Consider the following 14,477-nt stretch of genomic DNA (forward strand, 5'->3'; position numbering starts at 1 on the left):
CGTCATATTTTATTTAATTGCAATAACTTGGTAAGTATTACAGATATCGAAATGATTCTTGCACCAAAAACTTATCTCAACTATTGCCATCATTTTATCTCGCCTATGTAAGGGTCTATCTTTTAAAATAAAAAAATTCCTCGCATCTCGAAAATTCCACTACACAAATATGACACGTTACAAGAAAATTGTAATTTTCTTACCTTTCTTTTAGCTTGTTTATATACATTAGAATCTACATATACTGAGGAATCTAGTGCAAAAAAATTAATTTTCAAGCTTTATTCAGAAGGAAAATATGACGATGTAAACACAAAATTTGCGCAATTTTAATTTTTCAGAAATTTTCAGAAAAACGTCTTTTTCATAATGAAGGCAATTCCAAATCAAAAACCGACCTACAGATTCGAATTCAGCAGGAAATTCTACATAAGAATCAATTGTCAGCAATCGTGTGCAATCGAGTCCGGACCAACTTCTTAAATAAGCGACTTTTGAGATGCCTGCTCCCGGACTAAATGAAATTCGCCGCCCCTCATGGAGGCGGTTGCGAATTGATTCACTAAAAATTCCGTGACCGAACCGAGTACATGCATTTACCGAATACAACGCTTAAACCTAGGTTAATGCTAATTCTTACAAGTACAGTAATGAAAGTTCGTTTACTTTAAAAAATCCAACAAAGTTTCGCTCATTTATCAATCACAACCGCATTCGAATCGGTCAAATAAACACGTAGCGTCAGCCGCATTTGTTACGTAATTTACCGCCCCGAAATGCTCGGTAGGTACTTATGATAATTTTTACAACCAAGTCCATGTCGAACAACGTGAGAAACTCCGACCACCTCGAGAAAAGGAACAATTTGCTTATCGTTAACATCTATCGTTTTGCAAGCCCCCCGCTAGTGATGGAAGCTACGCCGCCGTGTCTTCCTAACTTGTAAATGTGCTTAGTCTGTTCTGTCTAATAAACTTGGAAAAATATCGCAACAAAGTCCGACAAAGCATAAACCAAAATACGAAAGTGCAGATAACAATCCATGCTCGGAGTAAAGAGAATTCAAACCGAATAAGACTCACGAGGCATCATGCGATGCCGCCTCGGAGAAATAATCCAAAAATCAGGGCACTTAGGGCTGTTTGCAGAATACAAAACAGTTGGCACTTAAAACATTTGATCACACTAAGAACTTTTGATACTTTGAGAAATTGAGTACAGTAAGGCAACCCCATAACCGCTCGTTACTTCTTACTATGAGTAAAATCGGCGTAAGACTGACTTGGTTTTTGTTTTAATTTAACTCGTTACCTCGTTCCCCTACTCATCCCTCGTTGAATGTAAATTTGGTCAACCCCGAGGTTAAATAAGTTGGAGAATTTCCTGTTAGTGTTGCCCTGAGCTTCCTTTCTCGTGCCCCAGACGGTTTTTATTCGACATTGTTTCTAATTTTTGGAGGGCGCATTTTAATGCCCTACTATTCAATTTACTCGGCCTGGATGTGCCCCAGACATTTGACTTTGCGTATTTATTTCGTTGGGTTTTGTTTTAATTTCCCGTGATTTTTTATATTCTTGCACGTGTTCATAAATGTTACATTACTTGTCTGTTCCTTTTCCGTTGGTACTCCGGGAGGGTCGTGATGCGCAATAATTGAGAAGGACCAATTTGGCCCGTCACACAAAGTGTTTTCGCTTTACCTAAGTTCTCATAAGTTTGTATTTATCGGTAATTAAGGGTAGTTATAATAGTTTTTTTTTTCTTCGATTTATCTTATTTTTAATAATGACTGCTGTCAATGAAAAATTTTTGTTTTATGTTCAACCTTATTTTGAGACTAATTTTATTATACAGTGCGTTAAAAAAGTCTTTAGATCAACTCTTGCTGTGGCATTTTAAACGTATGTTGATTTCTTACGATTACCACATATGACAATACTGGCGTTGGAGAAAATCGCAAGTGGGGCGTTTGACACTTCAACAGAATAAAACGATAATCTATCACATGTACCTCTGATGTAGACAATAATTTTTCATAAATTCCTGTAAAATAATTTTTGTCTTTAAAAGCAAAAAACATAATGTGTATAAATAGTTGGTATTTATTATACACAGTGTTCAGAAATGGTTGTTTATCAAATCGCCTTTCAAATGAAATTTAAACGTAATGTGCTGCTTAATTTAAAATGTGAATGCCGTCAAAATTATGAAAAAAGACTTCGAATCTAAGAACAAAAGAATACGCAACAACAAAAATCACATTGAATTTGAATTCAATGACTTCATGACTTGATGACGACTTGATGAACCACCATTTTTGAACACATTGTACAAGACGACAAAACTTTATTTTATCTTCGAGAGCTGAAACGCTTGAGAAGATAATTGTGAGTTTTATCTTCTCAGTGTACAGGGTGCTGCATTTTGGATGTCCGAATACAGGATTTCCGAAATTAAGAGGTTTAGAGAAAACCGAGTGACTCATTTTCGGTCTGTTTTTGAGAAAATAATTTTGGTCAAAACCACATCTTGCTATCGTCTTTTGTTTTCGATTTATAAACAGAAGATGAAATTTTATCGAAATCTTAAAAAATCATATCTTCCTTGTTATCAAAGATACACATTTGAAACAAAGACACAAAGGCACTTTTTTTTCAGAGAATATAATAATGTTAACAACGATTTTTTTCAACCATTAGTTTAATTGTAATAAGCTTATTTTCTTCTCATTTGATATGTCTATTTGTGTAATACATTAATTTTAAATATTTAAGAAAAAACAAAACATTTCGCTTTTTCTTTATAGTAGGCCATGAAAAAAATTTGGATTTTTAATTAAAACTATGAAAATTGTATTACCCAACAAGTATTTATAATTTAATGATTTTTTAAACCCTAATTAATTCAAAAACAGCATAATAACTTTTTATTAGATCAAATTTTTGCAATTAATAAAAATTATTTGTTTTTATATTAAAATTGGCAAGCTCACGTTGTCATTTTATTTTCCAATTTTAAACATAAATTGTCGGAAGAAGAGAAATCTTATTAATTGTATGATTGCGTATCAATAAAATTTTATTTTACAAAAAAATTTCAATCCAAACACCAAAATCAAATTCCATCTGCGGTAAAAAAAAATACATAACATTATCAACGTCACCTCCATTGCTCTTCACTAAATCATAAAAATGTGTCATCAAATGGTAGTGACACATCGTTTGCAATTTTCTGCACATTTTTTATGTAATTAAAATTTGCGATGCTCGTATATTTGTTCAATTGAAAATAACTTTAACGTGGCTTATTTTTATAATTTCACATTTTTTATTTTAATAACCGTACACAAAATTTCTAGATTATTCACAGCACTTATGTGAAATAATTTTTTCATGGCCAACTATTTTCTGATATTTTAAATATATTTTTTATCAAAAATATATAAAAATATCAAACTATATTTATATTTTTTGAGGTAAGAAAAAAATAAGCTTTTCGAAACTGTCATAGCCAACGATGATTCTCATTTAAAAAAATACAACTTTATGTTATTACAGCTAAACGAATGATTAAAAAAATCACTGATAACATTATTAAATTCTCTGTAAAAAAGTGCCTGTATAATATCTGTGTATCTTTTATAATAAAGAAGATATGAATTTTTTAATGTCTCACTAAAATGTCAACTTTTGTTTATAAGTCGAAAACAAAAGACGATAGCGAAATGCGGTTTTGACCAAAATTATTCTCTAAACCTCTTAGTTTTGGAGATCGCCTATTCGGACAGCACCCTGTACAATTCAAAATTTTGTTCCTTCCACCAATGTTTCGACTGTATAGTTTTGTATTTGAAAATTATAAACGTAAAATAATCAACATTGAAAAAAACATTAAAAACAGATAAATAACAATTGTTATGAACCATATTTCTCTAGACGGTAAAATTTCGTTTTACCATGAAGTATAATTAGTGAATAAAATGCCATACTACTGTTTGCAATGGAATAAATAAAGCAGTTTGTTAATAGTAATAGTAATTCATAATTGCGTAGTACAACCTACAAAAGTAATTAAAATTGATTTTAAAATAATTTAAACTAAAATATAATTTGCACATTTTCGTGGAAAATAGAAAGCACGCGTGTTCTGATAATTTGTAAATAATACTATGTATATCAATTATTTCGAGATTTAACATTATTTTTTTAAATTTGTACAAATGTTTAAAAAATATTGCATTTTAATTTTTTTGTTATGTTTTTTGTCAGGTCTTGGTGCATCTCTCCTAATGGTCCAATGCGAAATTCTTTTAGCCCAATATTTCCGCATGAAACTCGCCGTTTTGAACCAAATTTCGCAATTCGTTATGACTTTGGGCTTTTTGGTGGCACCTATAGCGCTCGGTCATCACATCCTCAACACCAATGTGACCCAAGTTTTATTATGGTACCAAGCCATAATCCTTCAAGGACTAGTCGTTGCCCTATTTTTCAAAAAACCCTTATACCTCAAATCCAAAATCCTCAACAAACCGTATCAATTTGTAGTGGTAAGTTTTATGATCCAAAAAACGCAAAGTATTGTTAACTTGTTTCAGTCAAATCCCGACGATGAAGAGGATATTTTATCGAAAAACTCTCGAGAGTTGCAAATACGACGTCAGACAAGCACCGAAACCCAAGTGAAGAAAATACCACTCGACCAGCCCAGCACTAGCACTCAGAAGGAGTTCACATTGACAAGTGACGATGAAGTTGAGGAAAATAAGAAGAAATGGGAGAAATTCGACGAAGTGGAGGACGATATAAAATATGCGAAACTAAACGAGTGGGAAGTTTTTGACGACGAGGACGATAAAAACGTCGTGGGGCAAAGACAAAACTGGGAACGTTTTGAAGAAGACCAGTCTTCACCTCGAATTGTCAATAATCTCTCTCTGGCTGAAGAAACAAATTCTTATCCAACCAATGAAAAACCATCACCTTTGTTCGCCGATCTTCCTGTAAATAACAACAATACGTACGCTTACGACGACGAAATCGTCGCAGAAGTGACAAATTCAAACGTCTTTATGCCAAACAGTGTGGATAATAGCCACTTTAAGAAACATCTAGACGTATTGAAAGAACCAACTTTTTACAAATCTCTGTTGATGATGATTGCTAACACGTACTCGACTTTTGTTTTCTATGCCCTATTTCCAAGTTATTTGTATGTCGAAGCAGATTCCGTCAATATAAGGCATATGACTGGGTTAATAGGGTCCTTGGCTTTGGTAAACTTGATCTTTTTGTGCATCGCTTATTGGATTCCTTTGGATAAAAAGAAGAGAGCGGTCTGCTTGTGGATATTCTACTGGATTGGATCAGTGGGTTATTATAGTGAGTATATAACTAAAAATCAATTGAAAATACTGAAACATTTTCGTACTAAAATAACAAATTCTCAATTCAAGTATTCGTTGAAAAATGGGAAAAAAATTAAACGGCAAGTTACTTCAGTCATTAAACGCTAAGAACACCTCCTAAGTATAAATCGTAAACGCTAAGTAAAATAATAAACGCTACATGTTCCTAAAGTTTTTTAATCGGTTCTGGGATTACTGTTAAAAAATAAAAACCAAAAAAAATCATTTTTGCAACATTAGTTTTAAAAATTAGGAAAAAATAGAAACGGTGCTTTCTTGATGACATTTTTAGTACGTATACTTGAAAAAGGTCTAACAGACTAATTGCTGTTAATTGCTGAAAACTCGTTTAGTCAAATGTCAAAAATTAATAGCCATGTAAGCTTGAGAATAAAGTACTCAAAATACGTAAACTTCGTTTACATTGTATTTTTTTAACGAATATTCCGACGCTTAAGTAGAGGTTTCACTCTCTACAGAGTGGCCCAGACCAGTTCCCGTCTTCTGCGGCACAGTGATTATTTAAGTTGGAGTTTTGCTATTTTGTAGACCTTATTTATACTCTAGGACACATTTCAGGAAAATATTTTTGAATATAAAGAGTGTCCTAAAATATGACGTCATTATAATAAATTATTTTAATGGTATGCTATCATTTTTTAGAGCTCGTTAGGTTACATTCTAGCTTCTTACATGTCTCTAATTTTTTTTTATCTGTTAAAAAAAATAAAAACCAAAAAAATCGGTCTTAAACCTTTAGTTTTAGAAATTAATATTTAACAGACTTATTAATTAAATTTGATTTATATTACTACAGGGTGTTTACAATTTAAACTTCTTAAACTTTAAAGCCTTTTATTTTGCTTATTTCAAACGGTAATCCTTGTTCATTTTTATATCATTCATTTGTCATTGACAGAATGAGTTTTTTAAAATAACTCCGAATATGTTAGGATTTGCAATAAGATTGTGATAACAAAAAATTCTTGTTTTTTAATACTGTATCAGTTACTTAAAAAAATGGTGTTCATACCATCTTCGATATGTATTTATTAAATTTGTCATTGAAATACTTGACTAAACGAGTTTTCAGCAAATAACTCCAAATATGTTAGGATTTACGTTAGAGTTGTGATAACAAACGTAATTCCGATCGAGTAATACAAAAACAATCAATTTGTCATAAAAAATACTTGACAAAACAAGTTTTTATCAAGTAACTCGGAATGTGTTAAGATTTACGTTAGGGTTGTTATAAGAAAAAAACGTTCATTTTCTAATTCCCTATCGAATGGTGTAAAAATAAACAGAGGTTGTCATTTGAAATAAGCAAAATAAAAGACTCTAAAGTAAAGTTTGTAAGTAAATTGTAAACACTCTGTAGTAATTCATGTACCTAGTAATAATGTTATCAAAAAACATTGATTCTATTTTTTATTAATTTTTAAAACTAAAGGTGTAAAACCGATTTTTTTTGTTTTTTTAAGTAATCCCCGAACCGATTTGAAAAAAGCTTTAGGGACATGTACGAATAAGAAGCTAAAAAGATATCCTAATGGGCACAACTGTCCAACTTTACTAATAACTGAGCTTCAGAAGACGGGAGCTGAGCTGGGCCAGCCTTTATATCTCAGAAACTATAAACATGCGAATAAAAGGCAAGTTGAGTTATTTTGACTTCTTTTGAGCTCTACAATCACCCCTTAATAAAATATATTCAAAATTAACAAATTCATCCCGTACACCAGTGGGTTAGTTCAGGTTAGTCCATTAAAAAAACCTTTACTTTGTTTTAAAGAGATAAATTTTAATTTGATCTTCAGGTCAAAAACTTTTAGCTTAGCAAGTGAGTGTTAATATCTAGATAAGTATAGCGTTTTATTATTTTAAAACAAATTTTATTGTATTTTTAATATCAAGCATTTCTACTTAGCATTTAGAATATTTTACTTAACATTTACAATATTTTACTTAGAAAGAAAATATTATTAATAGCAGTTTATTGTGGTAATTAAACTTTTTATGAAGTTAACTAGGTGTGGCCCGAGTGGGGGCCGCCACAAGAGCAAAAAACATTTATTTGAGATAGGTCTTCCGGCTTTGTTGCAGAAACAATTATTTGTGAAAGATTTAGGCAGTCAAATTAAATAAAAATATTTCGAAGAGGTAATTTAATAAACAAATTCCAAAAAGGTACCTAGTGTGACAATTACGCTGATGCCAAATAACCATACTAACGGTTTCGCCATCCCTTATTTTATTATGGAGCGCTAATCTGTTTCACAAAAAATACTGTCACCGAATTTAGTAAATGAAAATACCGAATACAAAGCTTAAACCTAAGTTAAGTAATGCTAGTTCGTAACGACACAATAATCAAAGTCGTTTACGCTTAAAAATGCAACAAAGTTCAGAACGCACAACAGAACAATCGTTGTCAGCCCTTTTTGTTACGTAATTTACAACCCCGGAACTCTAAACAGGTACTTAGGATAATTTTCACAACAGAGCTTTGTTGTGAAAATTATCCTAAGTACCTGTTTAGAGTTCCGGGGTTGTAAATTACGTATTATGTCGAACAACGTGAGAAACAATGTGCATTTACAGGCTGTTCCCTCTAAATCCCACATTGGAAGTATACGAAGTTCTAATAAAGATAGTCATCTGAAAATTTGTGTACAACTATAATCTTTTAGGTCCTGCGCAATGAAAATATTTTCAAGGTGGCAACACTTCCGGTTATACGGGAAGTCGCTATCAACTTCCTTATTTTAAACAGAAAGCTATATTTTTAATGAGTTTTTGAATTTCCAGAGTTATCTTAAGGTAGTTTTCATAAGCTTTCCCTATACCTAAATTTACCCATTTTCGAAATATTTATGATTTTAAAAATCATTCTAAAAATTGGAAATATTTTTCAGCTCATTTGAAAGAGGACGCTTAGATCTTTTCTTTAGTGTTTTCAAATTTCTAAAAAAGAATAACGAACTCGAAATTTTTAAAGTTAAGTTTGCAGAACTTTAAGCACTCATAACTCATTTTTTTCAAATGAAATGCCAAAAGTTTTATTTCACTAAGGGCGGGTTTTACAATCGTCGGATAACTTTACATAAATTTTGAAAAATACATTTCTGTAACAATTGTAACCACAGTAATTTTACTAGAATAACTTATCCGGGGTTTATCTGATGATTGTAAAATCCGTCCTCAATGGTAGAGAATTAAATTCTGCATCGATGTGTATTAACCCCTATACTTATGTTTAGTAGTTTTAAAGTTACAATAACTTTTTGTTGGGACTGAGAAATTCATTAGCTATTGGTCTATTCTCACACTTTACCATGGAAACGATGAAAAAATGTGAGAAATTAAAGTTTTGTAAACCAACATTCAATGAATTTTTTTTAAGGATAAGCAGATGGATAACACAATTTTGAACTGAGTATATCGTTTAAGTTTAATCAGAAATATTTTTATGACAAACTATGCAAAAATTGCTGTGGTTAGTAAGAAATTTCCTATAATGACAAATTCAATTTTTAACACACTGAAGAACAGATATAAGCCTTCTTTTTTAATTTTCCAAATATGATTTTGAAATTAAAACAAAGCGGAGTTACCTATTTTTTAAGTACCTAACAGGTGCAAATCCAAAAATTTTCAAAAAATCCTAAATAGGTATCTCAAAAACGGTTAAACTTAGCGATCGGGAAAGCTGATAAAAACTCCCTTAGAATAACTCAACTAATCCAAAAACGCAGTGAAAAACATAGCTTTTCATTTAAGTTAAAAAAGTTTATAGCGACTTCCAGTATAAATATAACCGGAAGTGCTGCCATCTTGAAAGCAGAACTCGTACGGATTATGACTGAGTACCAACTTTCAGATAAATAATTTTATTAGAACATTAAATACTTCTAATGTGGAGTTTAGACGGAACAGCCTGTATATCAAAATTATAATTTTGCAACCCCCGATAGTGATGGAACACAACGCCGCAGTGTCTTCCCAATTTCTAAATATGCATAGTTTGTTATGTCTAATAACTTGAAAACATATTGCAACAAAGTCCGACAAAGCATAAACCAAAATATACGAAAGAGCAGGTAACAATCCATGCTCAGAGTCTTCTTTAAATCGAATAAGACTAGACTCAAATGCATCATGCTATGTCGCCTCAAAGAATTAATCCAAAATAAAGGCACTTAGAGCTTTTTGCGCATCACAAACTATTGGCACTCTGAGCACACTAAGAACTCTTGACACAGAAATTGAAAAATTGAGCACAGTATGGGGAGCACACCGGGACTATTCTCCACTTGTTAAATCGAAGTGGGACTCACTTTGTTTTTGTTTATTTAACTCGTTACTTCGGTCTCCTTCCTTAACCACATTGATTGTAAATTTAGTCAACCCTGAGGTTAAGTAAGTTGGAGAATTTCCTGTTGTTGCTGCTCTGTTCTTCCATTTTCGCGCCCCAAACGATTTTTATTCGACTTTGTTTCTGATTTTTGGAGGGCGCATTTTAATGCATTTTAGTGACCTACTATTCAGTTTACTCGACCTGGATGTGCCTCAGACATTTGACTTTGCGCACTTATTTCGTTGGGCTTTGTTTTAGTTTCTTGTAACCGCGACAATTAAGAAGGGCCCACATTATTAGTATCCCTGAAAAATGAACTGTGAGAAGTGATATTTTACTGCATTAAAAAATTCGGAAGACTAATATTTTAAGTTTACCAAGTTGAAACATCCTAGGATATTACTACATTGCCTAATGTCTTACAAAAATGGCATGACACAAAAGGGAAAGGATATCAGATTTCAAGAATAAATAAAAAATAACTAAATATGTATTTCTTGAGCAATGGTGTAGTCTCATGTACCAAACTTCCCAATTTGCATTTACTGCAGACTAATCATTTTCTGTCCCCAACTATAAAATATTACTTTAAGTCAATCTTCACTATTTCGCTTGGAAGAAGCTGAATATACAGTGTGGGATTTTTAACTGGAACAAAAATTCATAACTTGGATATAGTCAATTTTTATTAAAATTCCAGAAACAGATCGTTTTTTGCTTTTCCTATTCCATCATTTGGTGGACATGGTTTTTGTTTATTTGCTGTTAAAACTGTACAGCCGCCTCCAAGTTTTTTTTTCAAATGTAACTGTAGGTTGTGATACATCTCATGTAAAAAGCACTTTGCAAGAAATAAAACTCACTTTTTGTTTTCTGAATATTTTCAAAGCTTATGCGATAATAGTTATTTATTTAATGAGTTTGAGTGTAAATCGGACGCTTTATTTCACGAGTGGATTTTTAAACCACGAGTGAAAACGAGTGGTTTATCATCCACGAGGCGAAATAAATGAACCGATTTACACAAAAACGAGTTGAATACAACATTTTATTCTTCGAAATAGACTCAGCAAGGCTTAAAATTGCTTTAAATTTGTTAAAAATAATCTGACGTTTCGTACTGAGAAATGCCAAACAGTTGTCAAAACTTCCTTACACAGGAGAAAAACCGCAAATTTTGACAGTGTCGAAGAATAAAAAAAATTAAAGCAGTGTGGAATTATTGACTAAAATAAAATTTGTAACTTGGATATAAGCGATTTTCGTAAAAAATCTTGAAAAAGATCGATTTTGCATTTTCTTTGCACATCATTTGGTGCATGAGATTTTTTGTTTATCTGTTTTCAAAAATGCCCAGCCACCTCTAACTTTTTTTTAAATGTAACGGTATGTCAAGTGTCACCTCTTCTGAAATAGCACTTTGCAGGGACTACATACAACGCACTATTTGTTTTCTGAATATTTTCAAACCCTACGCAATAAAAAAATGAAAACCAATTTTTATAAGTTGAAATTAGGCAAATCTCGACAAAAATATTGTAAAATATTATAAATTCATGCTACTATCGTTATGTTATTTCCCAGAGAGGTACGGTGCCCATTTCAACTTATAAAATTGGTTTTTATCTTTTTATCACGTAGGCTTTGAAAAAATTCAAAAAGCAAATAGTACGTTGTAATGTTTGCGAAAAGGGCTTTCATACGAGGTGTCACTTGACATACCATTACAACTGAAAAAAAAAGTTAGAGGTGGCTGTGCATTTCTGACAACAGATAAACAAAACCCATATGCACCAAATAGTAGACAAGGAAAAATAAAAATTACCTGTTTCGCAAATTTTCACCAATCGGCTAAATCAAAGTTGTGAATTTTATTTCAGTTAAAAATTCCACACTATAAAAATTTATACCTCGGTTCATACATAATTATAGTTTTGCGATGGCGGTAGATAAAATTATTTGGGGTTTAATTAATGCTCAGAATTCAGAAAGTAGATAATTTTTGACAAAATTTCTGCAAATTAATTAGATAGCCGGGTTAATATTTTGGTTTCGTTAATAAATAAATAATATAAAAAAGTACAATACTAGGTAAAAAACTCACTTTACTGTTAAATAGGTACTAACAGGTTGTAAGGGCACAAGAACAAAGACTTGTAAACCGTTGTCTCAAAACTACAGGCAGACTTAAAATTCTTCAACAATAACTATAACTATGTAATCAATTTTATGTCAAAATATGATACGGAGTGCAGTGATAACATTTTCATATCTTTGACCCTTTTTCACCTTTTAACACTATTCTATTTGTCGAAATTTTGGTGGTTTTAAGATAAGTATGTTGAATAATGATGGTCAAGAAGCCTTCTTATCTAAATATTAGTCACATTCACATTATTAAAATATAGTTCAATGACTTTTTCCAAACCCAGGGTGACCAGGGGTGCGTGCAAGGTGCTTGATTTTTTTTTCTAAGCAAACTATCGATTAGACTTTTTTTAAACGATAGGTTTTACAATAAGGCAAATAGTAATTTTTTTCAATTTGTGTGCATGGTGTTTCAAAATAAAATATCTAACTAAGCTCTGTTTTTAAAATGAAAACCCCAAATATTTGTTACATTTTTGAAATCGCGACTATTAGCTGTTTCAAAAATATAAAAACGCCAACGTCGCATTTTCTTTCAAAATTAGCTGGTAGGTATAAATTAGTCACGTACTTCAAAAAAACACTAGCTAATGTAATGAAAGATCTAATCATTAATAACTATTTTACACTTTTAACAATTTTTTTTAAATAATTCGAAAAAATGCGACGTAAGCGTTTTTATAGTTTTGAAAGAGCTAATAAGTTGTCGATATAACATATTCTGTTTTTTTAGACTTACCTGTCATAGTTTTTTACTTATGTCAATTTTTGTGTGAAAATAGCGTCGTGCATAGACCCGTAGAAAAATTTATAACTTTAGAACCATTCAAGATAACCTAACCAACTTTTTTGCAGTCGATTCCTTAAGCTTTAGGGCATCTTTTGCAGTTGACAGTAACTCGATTTTTTTAAATGCAACGTTTTTACATGGCATTTTTTATCGATTATAAATTTGATCTGTTTCTGATTTTTTTTACCAAAGTCGCTAATTTACAAAATTATGAATTGATCCATTCATTGGCACCATACTGTATGTTCCATTAACTTCTAACAAGAATTTCCTTTTTGTTTTATTTGGAATAAACAAAAGAGTAAAAAAACTAAAGAATTTACTCAAATTTTTAGGAAAGGCCACAGATTATCAATTTTATTAACATTAAAATTTGTCTGCTATGACCAACTTGGAAAAAAATGGACACATCTTACAGAATTAATTTACTCGAATGTTTTAGTTATTCATGTTATAACTTTTTTTAGTGATTGCTGATTTTACGCAAGAATCCGTTCTTCTTATTGGAGCTGTCCAAGTCGTACTAAGCATAGGATCATTAGACCACTTAGCAAAACCACTTCTTGGAATTTCAGCAAGAGGAGGACCCACAAGCGAACATCAACTACTAACAACTCTCAGCAGTCTTGCTCTTTTAATATTTTTGTGCTTCGGTAAGTTGAGAATAAGTAATTAATACCTATACATCCACTTTCCGTTTTTAGATGCTACATTCAAGACCTGTTTCCGTCTCGTGGCAGTTTTGCATTTTTTCACTGGAACCTTATGGCTATCAAACTTCGTTTACAAAAGATTAAGAGTACGATAGTTTTTAAAATAGGTGTATTTATTATGTTACAAGAAAGCCATTTTTATAGTGATAATAAAAGCATATTTGATATTAATTGTAGCTTCATCCCCCAATTCCAAAAACCTTTTTGTCTTTATTCCCACTTAAAAGGCCTGCTGATTTTGAGATTACATCTTGTGGTTTCTTGCTTCCTCCTCCTTTGACAATGCCCGTAATGGTCTCTCCAATTTTTTTCGTACCACCGCCCAAGTCAATGTTCTTCAGTTGTGTATCCAAAACTTTGAAAAGTTCACAAGTGCTACTCTGCAATCTTTGAGCCAAGCCCAACCAAAGCCCCATTTCGCAGTATCTAAAACCATTCGACACTTTTGGTTTTGGCGAAATTTGAACAAAATTGTTGTCGGTGATGGAAAAGGGTTTCACGTGTTTGCCTTCGACACTCAGTTTTCCATGACGGGCAAAATCCGAAATCATCTGAGTGAAGATATCACGGACTTTGTTGTCCTCTTCGTTGCCTGTGTCCGATTCTAACGACTTGCCTTCCATATCTTGAGCGTCGAAGATGTAAGAAAGCTCATCGCCGTGGGCAACTGTGTCGTTGGAAACGTCATCACCTGACGAAACATTGTTAAAGACTATCTTACTACTCTTATTTAATTAAGGTGAGAATTTTCAAAATTTTCAAGATCACGACATTCATAATAAAAAATACAGACTGGTACCTTGACATTGTTCAAACAATGAAAAACTTCTTAGCGATTTTTTAATGCATTGTACTTATTATTTATCAATGATCATAACGACTTCTTTTTAATTGTCGCTATCGAAAGTCAAATTAAAAAAGTAAGTTGGTACCAGTATACATAGCTTAGTCACAGTAATGATAATCTTGGTATTACTTTAAATTTAAAAGTTTCACTATTCGTTATTTCCTTTTTTCAATGAGCTGCCTTTCTTTTGTGCAAAATTTTTGTAACCA

The 14,477-nt window shown here is 31.9% G+C and overlaps 2 protein-coding genes across 2 annotated transcripts in view; one reads left to right on the top strand and one right to left on the bottom strand.

The window, feature by feature from the left end:
* LOC103313827 (uncharacterized) overlaps positions 1 to 13,592 on the top strand; it is a 23,276-nt gene extending 9,684 nt beyond the window's left edge. The window contains exons 4-7 of the mRNA XM_008198080.3: positions 4,269 to 4,549; positions 4,598 to 5,381; positions 13,176 to 13,361; positions 13,413 to 13,592. Coding sequence (XP_008196302.2) covers positions 4,269 to 4,549; positions 4,598 to 5,381; positions 13,176 to 13,361; positions 13,413 to 13,516 — 1,355 coding nt within the window. The 3' untranslated portion in view covers positions 13,517 to 13,592. The remainder of the gene's footprint in view (positions 1 to 4,268; positions 4,550 to 4,597; positions 5,382 to 13,175; positions 13,362 to 13,412) is intronic.
* The window catches only part of LOC658512 (uncharacterized protein), a 34,779-nt gene continuing 33,817 nt past the window's right edge, over positions 13,516 to 14,477 (bottom strand). The window contains exon 6 of the mRNA XM_964895.5: positions 13,516 to 14,112. Within this exon, the coding sequence (XP_969988.3) occupies positions 13,601 to 14,112 (512 nt within the window). The 3' untranslated portion in view covers positions 13,516 to 13,600. The remainder of the gene's footprint in view (positions 14,113 to 14,477) is intronic.

The sequence above is a fragment of the Tribolium castaneum genome, chromosome 3 (genome assembly GCF_031307605.1).
Source record: "Tribolium castaneum strain GA2 chromosome 3, icTriCast1.1, whole genome shotgun sequence".
NCBI lineage: Eukaryota > Metazoa > Arthropoda > Insecta > Coleoptera > Tenebrionidae > Tribolium > Tribolium castaneum.